Source organism: Microchirus variegatus, assembly GCF_963457635.1.
Source record: "Microchirus variegatus genome assembly, chromosome: 1".
In the NCBI taxonomy this organism is placed as follows: domain Eukaryota; kingdom Metazoa; phylum Chordata; class Actinopteri; order Pleuronectiformes; family Soleidae; genus Microchirus; species Microchirus variegatus.
This window is the reverse complement of record NC_139802.1, coordinates 19,563,372-19,584,971: the sequence shown is the minus strand read 5'-3', so window position 1 is coordinate 19,584,971 and position 21,600 is coordinate 19,563,372. Positions and strand designations below refer to the sequence as shown.

Here is a 21,600-nt window from a genome sequence, read left to right as displayed (position 1 = left end):
TAACCAACTTATTTGAGATCTTTTTATGGCGATTAATGATGAAAGTGTTCATCTTTCCATCCCTGCTGTGCAGCGTGACTGTTTAGGCTGCATGGCTTCTGGATTGTGCATGTATGTGACCTTGAGTATGGTCGTGTTTGTAATTTTGTCTGTCTTTGTCGACCAGAGCCCGACATTCGCCTGGTTTGTCGCCCTGCGTCGTATTTTGGAATCATGATAAAAGTCAAGTTTATGATGCATTAATGTGACTGTAAGAATGGTCTCGACCAGTGGTTCTTGAAACTTTTCTACCAAGTTAGTAAGTGAGTTCTCGATGTAATACCATTATTGTTAAAATGTTAAAGGAGACATGTTATGCAAAATCAATGCATTTTTAATCATTTTAATACTTCCTCCTCCTCAGTCTAAGTACAGGAGATAAAACAGATGATGTTGACTTCGGCACTCATTGCTATGTCACAATGACACATTCCTGGCATTGTTGTCTCATGGAGCTCCGCTTTGTCCCTAAAAAACACAAGAGTGCAGGCGATGGGGCGATAGTACCCGGAAGAGCGGAAGTCAGCGAAGTGTTCTATTCCTGGCTGCACAGTGCAGCACAGAGTTCTACACAAACTTACAGCCTCAGAGGATTTACATTTTATATATGACGGCAAATTTGCCGGCTAGAGTCGGATGGCTTTTCCAAATGCTAACTGCTGTTAGCTGCCGGAGCCTCAGTGACACTGACGTAGTTTCCTGTGTCTCATTTACATTTAAAGAGACAGGCACTCAAAAGAGAGCGTTCTGAACAGGGCTGTTTTGGCAGAGTGATTGAACTGCTGTGGTGCTTCATCCTTAAGGTATTTTGACCAAAGCATGTTCATTATGACACCAGGAACTAGCTTAACTTGTGGAAATCGGGTATAATATGTCTACTTTAAAATACAGTGGTGTTAATAGGTCGAACAAAGTGAGCTACAGAAAGTTTTATTCCCATTAAGATAATTTGCTCGCTCATTCCCTCCTCTTCCTCACATAGATTTCACATAGTGATATTAGGTTAAGATTTATTATTCAATTATTGTTATTTGTTTCATTTCGACACACGAAACAGCTCCACTCCGATCACATACCGTGATATATACCGTAGAGCAGTATTACTGATTTTTCTCCTAAGTACCACCAGAGGAAGCTCGTGTACCACTGGAGGCCCACGTACAACACTTTGAGAACCACTGGTCCAGACTCTTTAGTGAACTGTTTGGATTCTCACTCATTTTCTTGTCTTCCTTCTCCGTCTCTCTCTCTCTCTCTGTGTCTCCAGGCCGGTGGGCAACATATCTCAGGGCGCCGCTCTCACAGTCCACACCAACCCCAACATCAACATCAAGTCCGAACCTGTTTCACCAAACCGCGACCGCAGCACTCCCAGCTCCACCTGCGGTATCGGGGGAGTCGGAGTGGGTGGTGGTGGAGGAGGAGGAGGCCTGGGTCAAGGTCTGGTGTCCATCGCGTATCCCGGCACCCTGCGCCTGGAGGCCGGAGGCCAAGGTCGCTCGCCTGTCGACAGCCTCAGTAGCAACGGCAGCTCGTATGACGGCAGCGACCGGGACGACGGCGCCCTGGGACGAGCCGGGGCCGCCGACTTCCACCAGGCCGGCGCCGGGGCCCAGCAGCCCACCATGGTCCTCCTGCGACCCTCATCGGCCGAGCCGCAGGAGCAGGACGGGACCAACGTCAAGAGAATGAGACTGGAAAACTGGGTGACATAAAGGGACACCGGCAGAGGGACGGATGGACGGATGGAGGATGTGTACTTGTGGCCTGTGTACATGCCCTTACCAGCCCCAGTGACACACACACACACACACACACTGTTCATCGACCCAACTGTCCACACAGTAAATGCTGAGCTCTCACTCACAAATTAACGGAAAAACCAAGGACGGTTTGTTACACAATCATAAAGAACTTAAATCACAATTTTTTTCCCCTCAGTCTGTGGAAATTAAAACTAAATTTGGCCACTTTAGGCCTGGGGACGTCCTCACTGTCCTCACTGTCCTCACTGTCCATGTATCCACAGTAGGGTCGGTCGAACGTGACGGCGCCACCATTCGAATCGGCGCCAACAAAAACCCGTCCAGATCTCCGCACTCGTGGAGGACGTGGCTGCTGTCGCTCTCCGTTGTTGCTTCGTTTTTTTTGAAGAGCCTCAGCTTTTCTTTGTCTTTTTTTTTTTTGTTTTAAGCGTGGAGTTTTTTTTTGTTCGTTCCGTCTCGAACTTGTTGGTTTTTTTTTTTTAGAGTTTGGATTTGGTTTTGAATATGAAGACACTAAAAGGAAAAAAATAAATAAAAATAATGACTCAATTTGACCCACTTCGGCCCTGCAGAGGACAGTCGGCTCACCCGCACCCCGCCACACCCACCTGCCCCCCAGGTTTTTTTTAGTTTTTTTCTTAAAACCTGAACTGTGAAGATTTGCTGTAAAAAACACAAACGAGGAACGTGATTTGTTTCCGAGGTACAGACTTTGCATTGAATCAGGGACGAGCTGCGATAGCTCGGTGACACAGACGCTCCTCCTTCTTCCCACACCGTGTCAACAACAGATGATGAGAACAATTTGTGTGTGTGTGTGTTGCAATGTGTGTGTGTGTGTAAATGGGATTGTTACCTCAATTTTCTTTAAAAAAAAGCAAAACAAAGCAATTTGGACAAATTTCAGTTTGGTCATCAGACACAGGAACGCTGGTGTATATAAGCAGTCTGTAAACCTTTGTGGCTTCTGTTTGTGAGACGGGGTGTCAGACAGGGGCGGGGGGGTGGGGGGGTAAAGGTGTCTTGAAGGTTTAAAAAGTAGATCATATATATCAGTATATACATATATATATATATATATATAAATAGCTATATTTAAAGAGCTTGAGGCGGTGGAAAAGGCAGCTGCTGGGGGGTGAGGAGACGACAACAAACATCAAAAAAACAAACAAACGTTGATTCTCAGCGGAGCGCTCTCTTTTTGTTTTCAAATTATTTATGCGTGTATATAAAGTGTTTTATGTCCACAAGAGGGCGCCGTAGAGGCGGAAAAGGGAAGTCGTAGCTGTGGGGGCTGTTTTGAGCGAGCGTTTGCTTCAGACTCTCGTCACTGATTTATTGAGCTCACTTTACCTGAGGCCCCGCCCCCCACCACACACACACAGAGTTAGACTGATACAATCAGACAAAATTGTGCACTTTTTATTATTATCATTATTATTATTATTATTACTATTACTATTGATAATAATAATGAACTTCCATATCGTTTATTTAAATTAATTAAATTCGCCAAACACGGCCTCTGTTCCCGGCGTCTTCGTCGACCCCCGTTTAAATTATGGTTTAATTTAATTTAATTTAATGTCATTTAAATGTGTTCAATCTGTTTAGAAAACGATATGAAGTAATTGTGACATGAAGAGCCAAAAAACTAATTTAAAATAATAATAATATGATCGTTTATTGATAATTCATCATTTTGACTTTTGTTTCACACTCTAAAGCCAGTTAAGCCCTGTTTCTGTGCTATAATCACTACTTATTGAGTAGAAGTCATTTATTTTGCAGCTTATCAAAGAGTCCATCAGTTTGTTTTATCTCTTTTTTTAAAGCCATGTGTATTCTAAGGTTTTCTCCCTCGCCCGTCACTGGTTGGCTGACTTTTATTTCGTATTATTTTTTAAGGCAGAGGAGCTGTGAAGGATGTGATTTTAGATAAACGGGTAGATATTCTGAACACACAGGGGTCAAGAGTGAAAGTGGATGTGTTTTTTTTCCATTTTCTTATCATCGGCCTGTCACCCCCCTCCATCTTTATGAGGCATAATCTCAAGACCACACACACGCACGCACATTTAGATGCTCCATTTCTGCTCAAACGTCCAGATATCAGCGCTGAAAATGACCACAAATAATCCGATGCATAACTCTGAACCCGAACCTAGTGACACACTAAACCCCGCCATCGTCCTCTTTCTCGCGTCCCGACAATAAACAACCTCTGAGACGGAAACACTCTGACTGTTACGACTGTTGTGCCCTGAGCTTCGAACAAAAACAAAAACCATGATCATACATTACTCATACTGTACTCTAGGGGGCGTCTCAGTTGTTTAACGTCAAGTAACGTAAGAAGTCCTCTTCGGTAGAACATGATGTCAGTTTTTTAATGCCGGTGTGATTGACAGCTGGTATTGGCCAATAGGAGGAGCCTGGGTATGTCGGGTTAGTACTTTCTTTTCGTATCCAGTATTTGGCTTTTCCGCAACAGATCAACACACGTCACACTTTTGCTTTACTCGCGCCAAAAACACATAAAAAAAACAACCCAACACCAGCCAAACAAATCGCGTTATGCAAATGTATTCCAGCGCAAGCACTAACCAATCAAAATCCTCTTTATATGTACATTTAAAACAAAAAAACAAACAAAAAAAACAGTGCCAGGCCATTGTGCGCCAAAACAACGGCAGAGTTTGAATGTTCTGTTTTACGGCTTAAAGCCATACACGTTTTTGTCCAAATAAGCAACCAAAATGGCGTCCTTTACTCCGGGAGCTGCTGCAGGTGATGAAACACTAGGGGTCGCTGTGATCTCCAAAAAAAACTGAAAGACAATCGTGCTGAGAAAAACGTTTTAAAGAACCTGAAATTCCTCCCAGAAGATATTAAAATTATTGTAATAATAATAATAATAATAATAATGAAAGAAAAACTCAATGTTGCTCCTGTATAATGATGATGTTTAGGAGTCTCACTCATTTTCCAGTGTTATTTTGTGCTGGTGACAGTTTGTTTTAATTGTTCTCTGACATTTAATATTATTATTATTATTATCATCACGATGATGGCAGCTTTCACTGAGCTGCAGGATGATATAGAATTCTGTTTGTTTTGTTGTGTAGGTTAGGCATCGTTTGTTTCATTTGGAATTTGTCTTTATTTTATTATATAAAATATTCTATAAATATATATATTTTTTGTTGTTTTTTTCTCTCTTAGGGATTTGCTTTCTGTTTTTTTTGTTTTTTTTCTCTCTCTTTGAAAAAAAGGGGTGTGTGTTACTAATGTTGCACGATTTGTAATGTCGTGACAGACGGAACGGAATCGCTTCAATGCTGCAACTTTTCTAAGTTAAATGTACAAAAACGTTTAGTCCATATATGGTCACAGGAAGTGGAGTGGCGCGGGGGCGTGGTTTCGGGGCGGGGGGGTCAACAGTGTGACACGTCTAACTTATTTCTGACCAGACACAATGATGTCATTGCATGGGCAAGAGGCGAGCGAATCATGCTTTAGGAAATAAACAATGTAATATCAACACAAATATACATCACACAGAAAATAATGAGAAGAAAAGAAAAATTGACGAAAAAAAAAAAAAGTTTTAAATAAATTATAGCTAATATATTGTGTTTTCGGCTAGTCTGCTCTTTTGTTGTAAAGATAATTCTCTTTTGTTGTTGTTTTTTTTGGAGAATGATATACAATTTGTGTATATTTTCATAAATAAAGTATGCACTGATATGTTATTACAAATTCTATACTGCTTTTACAAAACAAGTGTTTGTTATTGTACCAAAGTATCATTGGTCCCTCCTTCTCCTCCAACTCCTCCCCCTCCCTCCACACCCCCTTTTTTGCGTATGTTTTACCGTATTTTATATATTAAATAGACAAGTTGACCTTCAGATGCATCTGAGTCTTGTTTCCTTAATGGTGACATGTCGCTCTTCTGCCACAAGAGGTCACTCTAATGTTTGTGTGTGTGTTTCAGGTCAGGAGCTGCAGTGATGCAGTGAAGCTGCCAAAGGCCCACAAGTGATTCAATGAATTTCAGTTGATTGTTTCATTGACTGACGTGTTCACATGCGAGACAGTTTAAAAAAAGAACTGTAGTAATATATATATATATATATATATTATTAACGATATTAATAAGAATTAATAAGTGTGGTTCTTAAGACTTCAAATTATGTAAAAAATGGAGCGTACGTGTTATTTTAACCTCTTTTATCATCGGTTCAGGTTCTCTGCTATGTTTTCTTTAATCATTATTTTTCTTCATATAAAGTGAAATATAATTGATCCTTAAATTATATATTTAAAAAAGAAAAATTGGGGGGATATTATGTTTACGTTGCTTAAATCAGATTTTAGGGACGTAATGAAATGGACGGACAAAGGCTGCAGTTCATAGAATACATGAATTTTTTTTCTAAGAAAAATAAATAAATAAATAACAGATGAATTTCACGTGAGGCACAGATATATACATAATATAAAAGATGTGGAATACTGAAGACGCCAAACTAATCACAAAACTTATGCTTCGTTATATATCTGTTTAAATTACATTGCTTACTCATGAAATCTGTGTCTGTGTGTGTGTGTGTGTGTGTGTGTGTGTGTGTGTCTCTGCGTCTCTGTGTCTGTGTTCATCTCAGCGAGTGTGTGTCTGCGTGTGTGTGTGTCTCTGTCTGTATTTGTCTGTGTGCATGTGTGTGTGAGAGAGAGCATCTCTGTGTGTGTCTCTCTGTGTGTGTGTGTGTGTGTGTGTGTGTGTGTGTGTGGTGTGTCTTTTTGGTGTGTCTCTTTGTGTGTGTCTGCAGCAGAAATCTAATCAGTCTGTGCAAATGAAGTTAGCTATGCATGGGGCCACACCCATACACACACACACACGTCCCTTCTGATGAAGGACAACAATAATTCCAGACTTTGAAAGATTATACATCTATATAAATATATAAATCTACAGAGAAAACAGTTTAGATGCAACGTAAAAGTCGCTCATGTGTGGGTCATAGTGAGACACGAGAGATCAGGAAACACAGTGTGTGTGTGTGTGTGTTTATTATTAGCGTCCTGTCGAGGCAAAAGTGTGTGTCAAAACCAGCTGCTCCTTGCCAGCTGACTGCTGCACAGTCACCTCAGAGTCGTCGTGTCCATCACCAGAGACACATCTTCAACATGTCTTCTGTCTTAAATGCTCTTTATTTTGTATTATATAGTGTTTTTCAAGCTCCCTCACACGTTCATACAGCACATTTTCTATCACACACCTTCGGGTTAAGGACACGTCAGCCTGTATGCTAGCGGAACTGCAGCAGCAAGACGAACAACACATAGAAATTCATGACTTGTCTTTGTCTCTTAGTGAGGACACTCAGTGCCCTGACCCTAAAACCAGTGCACTTTAAAGTTGTGGGGCCCAGACAAAAAAATGTCCCCACAAAGATAGACTGGATATATATATAAATAAAAGTAAACAAACACACACATGTGAGTCAAAAGGTCGAATTTGGAGCCAAATGATTCTTTTATCTTTAGAACAAGTGGAGATCTGAGTCATGGTGATAGCGGTGACTCTGCAACGGCGCTCGTCCGTGACAAAGCACATGACTGTGAAGTCAAACGTCCAGATCGCGACCTTTGCTAACGTTGTCCTCGTGAGGGATTATTTTGTGTCCAGGATTTGCGCTGCAGCTGTCGCTGACAGATTTCAGTCTGCGGTGCAACCTCTGCTGTTTTAATAAAGACCAGTGACTCATGAGGGGATGATGCTGGGACACACACACACAACATGTAGCAACATGCTAATGACCCACAAGGGACTAATGTACGGAAGCGTATTGCTGCCATATAACGTCAAAACATCTTGTTCTAACGAGAAAGCATCTTTTCTGGAAATAACGTGATAGTTTCTCATTATAATGCGATACTGAACACCCCACTTTTTTGTATGTGTGGCAACAATACGCTTCCGTACAAATGAACCAAAAGAACATGGAGAACAAAAATTAACTGACGTCTCGCAGTGATGTCATGATGAGGGGCGTGTCATTATGCCGTGACATCATAAAGATAGTTGCGTCTGTGTGTCTGTATCTCGCTGACTGTCAGATCGCCCTAAGACATTGGATATGTGTTGAGCATGGCCCGATGGTGTGCATCCTTGATTTTCACATTTTTTTGAGGAATTTAAATTTTCACTGATTTATCACGCTACACCAGCAGTGGCTCATCAGCAGCAGCTGCGCTGTGTTGAGCAGGGAGGTGGGAGTGAAGAGGCTGTCCTCACGGTGAGTGAGACATTTCAACACAGTTCACCGAAGAATATGGTGTTATACTGAAACAACAAGGTGTCAATTCACCAATACGCAAGAACATATTTATTTTGCATTAGCATGCTAAATACTTTGCGGCTAACTTGGCGTTCTGTTCCCTGATGCACTTTGACAGTGAGCTGACTTTCTTCAAAAAAACAAAAAGTATCTCGGAATGACTTGAAATTTACCATCATTATAGTCGACGTCGCCATGAACAAGGATGCATTGAAAATGTTTGCAAACCTCTTAAGGAATAATTTTAATGAATTTTGGAAATTCAGGAAATGATCCATTTGCCCTGATGCACTTTGACAGTGAGCTGACTTTCTTCATAAAAACATTAGGCACATTTGTGTTGTGCCTAATGAGGTTGCATAGTGTTTGTATTATGTTAGCCTTTACGTTCCTTATCATGTGTTAGCATAACTGAAAAATCTTCTTCAGTTCCCACGATAGGTATACATACTTCCTACGGGCACTGCACTAGTCACCTTTAAAGGTACATTATGTAATAAATCTAAAGCAACTGGCCATAAAATCCTCCTAATATGTCACAGAGACTCAGGAATAATGTTCATATAACAAACTGAACTCACCAACAACAACAGTACAGCCAAAATATTTGCATTAAAAAAAAAATTTTGCAGACCACAAATCATGTTTATGTTTTGAAATCATGTTTTGGCATGTGGCGCCACCTACCGCCGTCTACCAATCATTGCAGTCAGTAGAGTCTCAGCTGCCGAGCAACCACGGGTTGTCAGTTACGTCAGAAAACGAAACCTAAAAGACCTCTGTATTTTGAATTTTGAATGTAGTAACCGTTTTTGGCCACATTCTTACATATGGCACCTTTAAATCTGGAGTCATCAGGTGAATTTGTTTGTCGTTGCTTCTATTATATAGATCTATTATATAGATCATTGAACACTCTTTCCCCTCAGCTCCTCCCACCAGATGTTTGCGTACAGAATAATCTTTCCGTCTCTGAAAGACTCCGTTTATTGTACGGCCCTTTAGCCTCTCAAGCTCAGGTCCTTCACAAGAGGCCTGAGGGTTCTGCGCAGTAGCTTAACTGTTCCTCCTGAGATCTTGTTCCTGGAAACTGTTGGAACCACTCGCCCAGATTGGGGGTCACAGCTCCTTGTGTTCCTGTCACCACTGTGGCCACATATGCCTTTCTCCACTTTTATAGCTCCTCTCTTAGCCCTTGGTATTTCTCAAGTTTCTGGTGTTCCTTCTTCTTAATGTTGCTGTTGCTTGGGATCGCCACATCTATCACTACTGCCCACGCTCCTGCTGCTTATTGACAACCACCATGTCTGGTTGATTAGCCACTATCTAGAAGTCCCACAGGATCTTACCCCTGTCCTGCTCAACCACCTTTCCAGGCATCTTCCATCTTGTTCCTGGGACCTCAGGTCCATACTTACCACAGATGTTCCTGTACACTTTTCCAGCCACGTTGTGTGTGTGTGTGTGTGTGTGTGTGTGTGTGTGTGTGTGCGCGTGTGTGTGTGTGTGTGTGTGTGTGTGTGTGTGTGTGTGTGTGTGTGTGTGTGTGTGTGTGTGTGTGTGTGTGAAAACATGTTGTCAGCTAATGCTGACCAGCTCATAAAAAATGCATTGGTGAACAAGAGATGTTGCACTAGTCTTCAAATGTACTGATATACTATATTGATTGATTGATTGATGCCTGCACTGAATCAATATTAACAAGGTTTTAGTCACACACAAGTTACAGTATATATACATATATATGTATATATATGTATATATATACATGTATATATAAGCTACAGGAATTTCTGGAAGCATCAAATTAATTGCGTTTAATTCAGTGTCCAGTTGAGATATGGATTTATTGCTTATGTACCGTTTGCTTGTACTGTTGCAGCTCACATATAGACACACGTGATGTAATGGACATTTGAAGTGGGGAGACGCCTCCTCCTCCTCCTCCTCCTCCATCATTTACACAGTGAATCAATGGAGACAGGATGACTGATGGCAGGTCACATATGTGCACAGACTCCACCACAAAGAGCTGAAAGAGGCTGACTTCTCTCCTAATGGACTGAACTCACACCTCCTCATGTAGTAAGTAATCAATCGCTGACAGCCATTGGTCAAGACTGGAGCAGTGGAGCACGGTCCGGCTTCTAAATATTACATTCTAAGCTTGTTCTAAATGGAATCTGTTACTTATTTAAATGACTGAGGGTAACAAAGTCATGGTGTTTTAACTGCGTGACCCTTGAGATGATAACCATTTCCTGGTTATAAATGTTTACAGTGAGTAAAATGTGGTTCGTCTTCCACTCAAATGCACCTGCTCAAGAATGTGAAGAGAAAAGCTGTACATATGAGTCTTTAAAATGTGTCCCTTCTACATAGTTTGTGAATGTATTTATGAATTTATTTTTGTGGGAATGTCATCTCTGTGAGACAGTGTTGCCTCTCAGAAATGACTCCACTTAAGCTGCATTTTTATCTTAAACTGTACTTATTTCCATGAGACTGATGCTTTTAAATGCACAAAATGTTGGTGCCCAGGCCTCAGGATGTGTCAGAAACATCAGAATAATAAAAACCTGAAGAAAATACTTGAGAAAAAGAAGCAGGTGAACAATCGAGCACTCCGAATTCTCCGGAAATCATTCTCTCACCACGTTGATATGTCACTGCATCTTGATCAGCAGCTGTGCCAAGTTTGGTGGTAACCAGGGAGCTTGTTAGTGAAACTTGGCGAGCGGTGAACGCGTGTTGTTGTCAGTTGCTCTGACCTTCGGTCGTGGGGTTTTCCTGCATCAAGTTGCCAAGAAACATAAACGGATTCATGCCGCAAAGAAAAGATAAATCCAACCTCCAGGATGATTCAGTGGCGACGACTGCTTTGACCCGAACGTTTTCAGAATCGACACAGCCACACAAATACTTGTATACTTAGAAAAAAAAATGATGATCACACGCTTTATAAAACTACATTAACTCAAGACAAACTTTAACCTTCATTCAAAAAAAAATTACTCAAACATGAACATTTTTGAGTTAAGGCCAAACCATATTTTAATATATTGAAAATATGTGTTTTCAACACTGCGCCGTAATTGAGAATGTGTTAATGATTCCATAATAACCCTTTTCTGTAATGTAAATCATATAATTCCAGAGAGAAGAAGGAAGTTCTTGACCAATCCCAGGTCAGACTGAGAGAGGTCACTCCTGTCGAGCACAAAGATCATTATTTTTTTTGTTAATTTCTTGAGATCCTTACATGATAAAAAAAACAGCTTTTTAAAGTTGATTTTAAATAGAAACACTCTGATGGTAAATGTAAACTTTTCCGGTGTCCTTTATCCCAGTGGTTCCCAAACTTTTTATACCAAATACCACATGAGAGAATATTGATCTCTCAAAGTAACACCATTATCACCAACGTTAAAATACAGTCTCTCATCATCCTCCTCTTCCTCACATAGACTTCACACACTGGTACACATTTCAGACAATTCAATTCATTTTACTTTCTACACTCTTAATAAATAATAAAAGTTCTAAGTAGAACCATATAAGGTTCTTCGGCTTGTCCTCATAGGAGAACCCTGTTTGGCTCCTCTGAGAACCCTTTTAAAACTCTTTATTCAGGAAAGGGGTTTTAAAGGGTTCTCTGGATCAAAATGGTTCTTACTGGAACCATTAGTGTTACCAAGAAACCCTTGGGTTTTTCAGAAGCAAATGGTTCCAGGTAGAACCTCAGCCCTTGTAGAAGGACCCTTTTGGAACCCTTATTTCTAAGAGTGTACGCACTCTGGTCAACAATTCCTCAGTTCCTCTCCGATCACATACCCCGGTATAAGCAGTTGAAGAGGAAGCTCGAGTACCACTGGTGGTACATGTACCACAGTTTGAGAACCCTGGCGTTATCCAGTCAGGAGACACACCTGCACTACGAGATGGTTCTCTTTACTGTTTAAACTCTTTTTCTGTGAATAAATGTCCCTCCTGACTGAAAAAAGTGCACAGGGAAGGTGAGGGGAAAGTTCAGACAGGAAGTTATCCAAAAGATAATATCACAGACAACAGTTTTCAAATGGAAGAAGATAGAGTAGAGGTAGATTAATTAAAAAAGTCTGTGTTAATATGTTGGCACTGAAACAACAACTAAAACGACAGTAGAAACACATTCTTTCCCACAACACGGAGAAGAAGCATATCCAAGTGAACGAGCACATTGCTGCTGTTCTGGAAGCAGTAATGTTCCCTCTTATCATGATTAGTGAGTGTGGGAGTCTTTGGTAAGAAGCTCTATTGATGGATTGAGAAAAGAGACATGCCAGACAGCTGCCGTAATGCCATTATACCACACCCGCACTTCAGCAGTCCCACAGTGAACAAGGACATCTGCGCTTTCCTTCCGGCCTGAATTTGAGCACCAGCAAAAATAGCCGTCATTGTTTGGTAAACTGACTAATGAATGACAGCGGGTGTGGGTGGTGGTGGTGGTGGTGAAACATTGTTCCTGGCTTCATTCTTTTTCCTTGACCACCCCATGGATTGATGGGATGGCTATTATTTGTGCAGGGCCCTGGGGCTGCTTTGTTAGCTCGCCTGCTTTGGGATCAGTGAAGCTGGGAAGAGGCCAAGTCCGGACACACACTTAACAAACACACAGCTTCAGAGCCTCTGCCAGTGTAAAGCCCAAAGGAAACAGGGGATGGATGTTGCTGGAAGGCAGCACACAGCTGTGTTTGTTGACCTTTGCTGTAAAGATGAAAACCATGTCACGGGTTTATGAAAAGGTTCAGTTTTAGAAGCCTCTGACGTCAGTCATTGCTAACCAGTGTCCTCCTATCCATAACAGGGTTTTGGGCCAATTACAATTCCTATCTTAAGCCTCAATCTTAACCCTCAAGCTCACCCTTAAATGCAGATACGTCTTCAGACTGTGGGGGGCAGAATAACGCGAAAGCTGCGTCCAGTCTGTCAACTCCAAAAAAGAAGAAGAATAACTCATTTACGTCACGATTATTTATTGCGATCCGTTTGTCAGTCAAGTTATTAGGTTGTCAGTTAGTTATAAGATGATACTCATACAAATACCACAACCACGGACATATTCAGCTGACAGTTACCACACACCACGGCTTATTGAATAGTAAACGATAGCAAACGATCGCTTGTCCGCACCGGCCGGCTATTGACAAAAGATCGTAAAATAAAAATAAATGTTACGCAACAATGACGTCAGTAATCCATAATAAGGGCCTAAACTAAGATAATACAATGGTTTTTCATTATTTTTATATCTCTATTAACAAAGAAAATACTTAATTTGTATCGCACTCGTTTCACTGCTTTCGACGCCATCTTTGTTAGTTCAAAACGCGCAATGCATTCTGGGTAGCCCTTGCTCCCAAGGGTAGTCTCGGAAAATCTCAATATTGAGGGCGATACAGCCCTTAAACTTGCCCCTCAACTTAATTTTTCTGAGAATCGGGACAGCACTTGCACTAGAGGGAGCGCGCATTTTTGAGATTGAGGGTTAAGATTGAGGGTTAAGCAAGGAATTGGAATTCACCCTTGTCTGGTTTCCAACACTGTATTTACTGACAAATTAAAATTATCCTGAGAACATTTCGTTTCTTAGGTGTAGTATAATTATGTTTTGTAGGGAAAATTGGATTTCTTGATTCATTTAAACCCAATATTTATACTTGATTCTCCATAAATACTGTACGTCTTTCCAGGACACCACCTACGAATCTCATTGTCATTCTGACATGCTAGGCTAGCTTACTTAGGAGAATCAAACAATTATGTCTCAACAGAAAAGAACCAGCCCAGGGATGAGCCTTCAGAATGACAGGGTTCAGAGGTGGTGTCCTACAAAGACAGTACAGTATATTTATATATTTTCCATCAGTTGTAGAGAAAGTAGGAGTTATAGGCTTAAGTGCGTGTGTGAAAGCAAGCTAGTAAACAGAGCTAGCAATTGCACTTGATTCATGCTAACCGGCACAAGCTATCTTAGAGCTTTGAATCCACAATTCCCAACAGTATATTCATTTTTTCAAGCATAATTTTGAGTATTGAATTAAAAATCCCCTTACAAAAACAAGCTGTCTTGGGTTTCCTGAGTGTAACGTGTAGTATGAGTAACTGTTGACCACATTTGACCTAAGGGTGCATCCAAGGTGTTGTCTTGGGTCATGAAACACATAGATTCAGCCTCTGATCTGCTAACAGGATTCTAAAACAAATTCACCAGAAAAGTGAACATTCTGAATGAAAATTAACTAATATAATATATGAAAATAATCAAACGAGGAGACTGGGGCGTATCACTGCAGTTTATTTTGGACTCTCAATGTACTGAAAGCAAAACAAAAAGTTTCATGGAAGTAAAATGATAAACCAGTTGGGTACTCCATCTAATAAATAACAATTTTTGCAATTTTATGTTGCTAATCTTGAATATGAACCATCCTTTCATTCTGGCACATGCAAAGGTGATCAATTGTTTCCCAGTGAAATGAGAGAACTCACTGGCAGAAGACACTGCCTGTTTGTCTGATACAAGGAATCCTACCCTCCTTGTCTCATTGATTTTCATCAGTGAGTACAATCAGATTAGGCAACGATCAATAAACTCTTTGACTTTCAAATGACACTCTTTGTTCTGTCTTTACGCTGTTCCCTCATGCAGAAACTCCTAATCTCCCTCTGCAACATGCACTCTGAAAGACTGAACAATTAGGAAGAAGAAGAAGAAAATGTCTACGAAACAAGGCAAGAGAAAATTAAATTGGCACATTGGTGGTTAGTGTCACTTAGGTGTGCACCAAGGCACAACTTTGGGTTTTTTAGTAAATGTATTTTACCAAAAACATAATTGTCCACTGTCTAAAACAGATCAAGTGTTAAACTGGTTTAACTCAAAGTGTTAATACTGTTTTATACTGGTTCTTCCCCAGATGACCAGGATTCAGCTTCAACCTCGGACTCCTCAGAGTGGTCAACAACAATCCGACTAAGCACCTGCTTCACCTCGGAATGTGTCGCTTCCTGCTCTTTTTTAGCCACCAGACTGTTCCCGTTAACCACATTTGGGTTGTCTGCATTCCCCCAAACTAGGTTCTCACTAAACAGGAGATTCTGATTGGCTTGTTGATTAAAGGCAGCATCTGGTTGATAAGTTGCACCAGTCTCCAAGGAGGATGCCCAGAATTCATTCTTCATGCGAGAGGTGAAGTCACCAGGGAGGCTGTTGTCGTTCCCATGAGTGCTCAGGAGTTGTGTTGAGTCTTTCATCACAAATATATCACTTTCTCCTGGGATGCTGTCAGGGGAGGATTCAATGGGTTCCTCTTCATGCACTGTAACACCCTCATCAGAGCCTCTGTCACTGAAGAGGACTTTATCGAATCTGTGATCATGTTCCTCACTTGGGTTCTTCAGGACTTCCCATTCGGCTTTTTCTGGATCAGGGCAGTCTACAACATCATCATCTAGATATTGTTGAGGCTCAGATGCTCCTGTAGGTGTAACTTCTTTCACATCAGTCGGGACAGTCACATCATGCAGGTGTTCATGAGGCACTGAGTCTGCATCTATTTCATCCAAATCAGGCTCACAGTCACTGTGGCCAAGGAGTTCTTCTGTTACATGTTTGACCATGGACACATACTGTTCATCGTCATCTTCTCTTGTCTCTGGAGCACACGTATCTGCTGGATATTTATTTTCAACCACCTCATCAGCTAGAGGCTTCAAATCTTTGACGTATAGGTTTTCATTAGACTGATCTATGATTGTAGTGGCCGATGCAAGTTGGCTGATTACTGCGACTGCAGGATCGTCTTCTTGCTCATTTGCCATCATCTGGACAGGCTTGTCCTGTAGATGTAGCATATCCTCACTCTCACTGATCTGCTGCTGTGCAAAGTGAGTGCAGAAGCTGTCTGTAGAGAGGTTTTCTAATTCCTGCTCCACAAGTTTGTCTGTCTCAATCTCTTCATCGTAGTCCACCTTTGTGGTTGCCTTGGGTTCGGTACATTCTTCTTGGTCTTTATCCACATATTCCTCATGGACTTCCTGTATTATTTCTCCTGCACTTTCTGTATCATTCATATCATGTTTGCTAAAAGCCATACTGTGGCTGACATCCCTGTCCTCAATATGAGTATAACCCAGGTCATATTCCTCATCCAACATTTCCCCTTCTTCACACAGATCTTCCATAGTTCCAAACCTCTTTGCCTTGCCTTCGCTCCACATTCCACTTTCCATCTCTTTCATCTTTTCCAGCTCACCTTCACTGGATTCACTCTCGTCCACGTGAGAAGCCTGAGCGTTAGCATCAGTTTCATCACTTTTGTATCGAATCAGAGGACGAGTGTCCGCGAGAGTGTTATCCTGAGCATAGCTGTCACTCTCTATCTCTGTCCTCCATGACACCGAGACATTTTGGGAGTCCTCCTCTTCGTTGTCTTCTTTCTCATCAGGAGGCGTTCCATTCTCTTGGTGTAACGACTCATCTTGTCCATCATCGTCTCCTTTTTCTTCTGTCACTGAAGCAGCAATATCACCTAATGCTAAACCTAAGTCTGGGCAAGTTTCTTTCTTTTCCTGCTTTTGTTCTCTTGCTGATATGTCCTCCTCTGGTTCAGCATGTTGTGTTTTTGCTTCATCCATTTTTATGGCATCGTCTGTGTTCGGTACGACCTTCCTTTCTATTACACTATCCCATGTATCCATTTCTTCTCCATCAGGGTACAACTTATCCTCAACATTTGCCTCATCTGTTGCGTGGTCTTCAAAGCTGTTTTTGTCTTGGCTTAAGTCTGTCAGTTGATTGAACTCACTTTCTCCTGGCTCACATTCAGACACTGGGCTGCTTGTCCTGGATTCAAATGTTGGTTCAAGTACTGCCTCTGTTTCAGAATCCGAAGACTCCCCTTCCTCATGCTGGATTTCTTTTTCTGGACACTCCTTGTGCCCCAGTACTTCAACTGAACTATGTAGCTGTTGCGTATCTTCATTTTCAGTCGGGCCTTCAACAATCACTTCCTTATTAGATTCATCTGAGAAAACATGCAGATTCTCCGTCATCCCAACATGGTGCAGGATCAGGTTGGGTTCTGCAAACTGATGAAGACTAACTTCCTCATTGACGAGGAGCGGCTCACTGCTGAGTCCTGACTCAACAAGTTGACTGACAGCACACTCCATGATTGGTGTTTCTTCAGGAGATCCATCAGCCACATCCTTCCTGTCCTCTCCAGCTTCTTTGTCTTGCAATGTTATTTCAGCCTCCTGCTCATTAGGTGGCGATAGAGGCTCAGCGTAGGTGACTTTCTCATGAACCTCCTGGGGTCTGAAACTTTCAACAGCCCCATCCTGCAGAATTTTTGGATAAGGGCTTTCCTGTTTTGCTGACTTTGCTGCATCTGGAGGTTCCCTTGAAATATTTGGGGTTTCATTGAATGTTGTGGGTTTTCTGCTGCAGAGTGGTGCTATTGTTGTTATAGCTCTTGGTGTTGCTCTTGTTAGAGCAGTGCGAGGTGAAACTGAAGTGGTCTTGTGACTCGCCGATAGCTGGGTTCGGTAATTTGTTTTTATCCTTTGAGGAGATAATCCTGCGTCTGTGGAGGAGAAGAGCAAGGCTCATAAATACACATTGAGTTTATCTGCTCTAGAGGTCTGATACCTGTGGATAACCCACAAAAAGTTGTCTAACAGACAGCAATATTATTTATATATATTCACAGTAATGGGCACAGGTAGCCTGGGTGAACCCAGCTGAGTCGGCCATTGATTAGATTTCCCTCTGCACACACGTCTGGCAAGGACACTGTTTTGGCCAATTACAGAATCTAAGAAGAACTCCTGGCATGCTAGAGGAGGGTTTAACAAGATGACAAAGGAAATGAGACGTTGAACAGCTTTCGTATACATCCAACATGGCGACCACCAAAGAACAGCTGTCTTTCGGTTCAGCTGTTGCTTCCATTTTAAGCAACATGCTCCCACGGGAAAACGTTGTTTGACACCATTACTAGATAGCCATCGTTCCTAGAAACATAACATCAAATATTTACTTTTTTATTGAAAAAAGAGAGCGACAGTACTAACCGAATAAAGGAATATTTTTCTCCTCTTCTGCTAAATACACTGCATCCTGATAGAGCTAAGTAGTTCTTCAACTAATCCCTCGAAATCTATGTTTGATGGAGACATGTTGGATAGCCTGCTCCCCCAAAGCATGATTGAAACATATGCTCTAAGAGGAGTTTGGACACTAATGGGCAGATATTGATTGTCATTTCCTTTTACTGCCGTATATGTTACTGGAAACTAAAGCCATATGGCTCAGTAACCTTCGGGGACTGCCATTGGTGGCTTACATTACAGGACCAAAATTGTCGAGCTCAGCCTCCATAGCCGACCCCCTCCCCCAGCCTGCACTCTCCAATTAATCTAATATGATATCAAACATGCACCCACCACTGCACTACACTCTGATGGCTTTTAGTTAGACTAAGTGAAATTATACCTTTACAAGGGTGAGCATTGATGTTACAGGGAGAGGGAGAGAATTTATGGTGAGGCTCTAAACACCACAGCAGGTGGAATCGCTGACATGGTGCTGATGTATGGATGCTGTTTATTTAGATAATTACCTGTGTTGGAGATGCGTCTTGATGGATTTGACAGGGAAATGTTTCCCCCGAGGCTCTCACTGTCCAGTAAAGCTCTACAGAGACAGACAACAGCAGAAATACAGAGGTTATTTTTATTTGTGGTTTCTGGAGATGTAAGAATGCCAAGAGATTACGATTTTTTTTCATGTTTTTTGTTTTAATTGAACCATAGATGAAGCTACAAACAGAGCTGTGTATGAGAATGTCTGAGGAGAGGCAACTTTTTTTGAGCAGCAGAAACAGACTGAAGACTGTTGTTATGGTAATGACAGAAAGGCCTCGCCATTGAGGAGCCATCTGCAGCACACAAACCCTACACACACACACACACACACACACAGAGAGAGAGAGAGAGAGAGAGGGAGAGAGAGAGAGACAGAGAGAGAGAGAGAGCGTGACCGCAGATGAGCAGCTCATGCAGCATTAATACCACTGTCTCCATACTCACACGTGGACCACATCAGTCTCCATTCTTTTCTTTTTTTTTGTATCTGCACACCTTTACAAAAACCTGCTTGTGTATGAACAGTTTCATGTGCAGTGGATGACATTGAAATGTGTCCTCTAGTTGTGCTCCTCCCATTCCCCTCTGGTGTTATTCTAGACTCCCACTGCTCATTAATGGGTAGCTTTTCACTGCAGGGTGAGGGTCAATAATCCGAGGAGGAGGAGGAGGAGGAGGAAGGGGAGGAGGAGAATGGAGCGCCAAAGTTACTCTGACCAGGACAACAGAGGCTGATGCTGCTCCAAAGAGTTGTTTTGATGATAGCTTAGCTGGATGCACAGGGAGCCTATATTACACACCTATTTGCTCAAAATAGAATAAAATAAAAAATCTTTAAATTAAATTTCACTAGATTATGCCTCATTTATCTAAATCTGTAATCAAGAAACAAACAATGAAAGTTACATGATGAAATATTTTGTTAAAGGTCAGCAATCTTTTCTGTGGCCTGTTTGTGGCAGTTTGAGCACCGCTCCGGTTGAATACAGTATTTATTTTTATGTATTTATGTATGCCGTATATATGTATGATGCAGTGGCGTGGTGCAAATCAAATGTCCTTGATGTGTAAAAGCAGTCAACAGTGCCTTGTACCTGTACGTTGCCACCTCCAGACTCAGAGACATCTTCATCTGCAGCAGGCCTCGGTTCTCCTGGATCAGATGCTCAATCTGCTCACCGAGCTCCTCTCGCTCTGACTCCAGGCCCTCCAAGTGTGTCTGGAAAAACAGGAAGGGCGGCAGGAAGAGGAAAGGGTTTAAAAAAAGACTCAAAAGAATTCTTACATCGTCAAAATAAAGTTGTTCATGGAGTTGGAGAGAAGGTAAAGTCCTCAGATGGGATTAGATAGGTCAGAAAATTAATTATTAATGCTGTAAGACATACAGCTGTGACTTGCCTCAATGGTTTGAGACTTTCAACCATGAGAAATTAGCGTAATTGTCCTTAAAAGTGTTAATGGGTGTTTGACCTCCTTGTGACCCTGAACTAAAATTACCTCCACTGTTTACTGAGCATGAAGCCTGTGGTTTATAGCAGTTTGTTTACTGGGATAACAAAAATGATTATGTAGCATCCAAAGAGCAGGTGTAGCTGCTCTGGGTTTACCTGCAGTCGCTGGATCTCCTGGCTGTGTTTGTTCCACTGTTGGTCTGCACTCTTCTCAAGGTGCACTCTGACGTCCTGAGCTGAAGTGATCTCCTTCTCCAGGGCTCGGAGCTTCAGTTGGCTTTCACTCTTCTCCTGGTTGACCTGGGTCAAACGACTCCTGGCCTGGTCAAGTGACTCTTCCAGCTGAGCTAACTGGCCCTCATATGCCTCTGCTGCCTCCTGCCATGCTTTGTTGGCCCTCTGGGAGTACTCCTGTCCGAGCTGCTGGAGGTTTGGTGTCTGGTCTTTGCCCCTTTGAGTCATCATGGGTGGCGCTGTTGCTCTCGAATAGGTGAGTGTGGCCTCTAAGTGGTTTGCATCCTCTTGGTGGTTTTGAATTAGCAGCCTCATCTCGTGCTCCAGCTGACTCACCTTCTCTCTCAGCCACATCTGTGCCCTCTGCTCCTCCTCTAACTCCTTCTTGCTTTGCTCCACCATCTTCTTGGCTTTCACATGAGACTGAGCCTCCACCTGTCTCTGCTGGTCCAGAGCTTGGAACTCCTCAGCCAATTTGCCAATCTCCATCTCAGTGTGGCGCTTGTCCCTCCAGGCTGCATCCAGCTCCAGCCTTGTCTGCCGCAACTCCTCCTCCATGCCCTTCCTCCGTGTTGAAGTTCCACGATTGCTGCGTCTCAGAGCTCCAATCTCCTCTGCAAGCAGACCATTTTCCTCTTCCAGGAGTTTGACCCGATTCAGATAGGTCTCCAGACGTCGGTTCAGGTCCAGCATCTGGTGCTTTTCTTCACCCAGGTGACTGTGGTGGAAGGTTTTATGAACTCTGTGAAGCTCCATGTCACTGTTACAAACAAAGGCCTCCCACGGAGATACACTGATTCTTATTTGGCAGTGGCTCTGTGTCCAGGCCTGGGTCACGATGTGAGTGTGCGTGGCTCTTGTGAGGAACTGGTTGTGAGACTGCCAGCAAGAAGCCTCCCTTTCATATGGGAATTAACGAAGGGGCTGGACACATGGACAAGAGGGGAGGAGGGATGGAAAGGGAGGAGACTGGGGGCCAGAGAAGGAGGAGAGAGGAGACATGGAGGGATAGAGAGGGGGAGATGAGATGACATGAAGGGGTGGGTGGAGTAGAACAGCTGAAAGAGA

The 21,600-nt window shown here is 42.3% G+C and overlaps 2 protein-coding genes across 12 annotated transcripts in view; one reads left to right on the top strand and one right to left on the bottom strand.

The window, feature by feature from the left end:
- The window catches only part of mef2d (myocyte enhancer factor 2d), an 80,364-nt gene extending 77,568 nt beyond the window's left edge, over positions 1–2,796 (top strand). For all 11 annotated transcript variants that reach the window (XM_083891432.1, XM_083891425.1, XM_083891430.1 and 8 more), the window contains one exon: positions 1,307–2,796. In XM_083891432.1, the coding sequence (XP_083747558.1) occupies positions 1,307–1,754 (448 nt within the window). In that variant the 3' untranslated portion in view covers positions 1,755–2,796. The remainder of the gene's footprint in view (positions 1–1,306) is intronic.
- An 11,680-nt stretch (positions 2,797–14,476) lies between these two features.
- Positions 14,477–21,388, bottom strand: nes (nestin). The gene is made up of 4 exons (XM_083906741.1): positions 20,455–21,388; positions 19,942–20,066; positions 18,823–18,896; positions 14,477–17,784 (listed from the first exon to the last, which is right to left on the bottom strand). The coding sequence occupies exons 1-4, from the start codon at positions 21,286–21,288 to the stop codon at positions 15,095–15,097; spliced, it is 3,723 nt and encodes a 1,240-aa protein (XP_083762867.1). The 5' UTR covers positions 21,289–21,388; the 3' UTR covers positions 14,477–15,094.
- Positions 21,389–21,600: the final 212 nt, after the last annotated feature.

Excerpts from the sequence above, each read along its gene's own strand:
- nes (XM_083906741.1), bottom strand. The coding sequence starts at position 21,288 with ATGGAGCTTCACAGAGTTCATAAAACCTTCCACCACAGTCACCTGGGT. Across the intron at positions 18,897-19,941 it reads CTGGAGGTGGCAACGTACAG|AGCTTTACTGGACAGTGAGA; the intron begins GTACAAGGCACT and ends CTGTCTCTGTAG. Across the intron at positions 17,785-18,822 it reads AAGACGCATCTCCAACACAG|ACGCAGGATTATCTCCTCAA; the intron begins GTAATTATCTAA and ends TCTCCTCCACAG.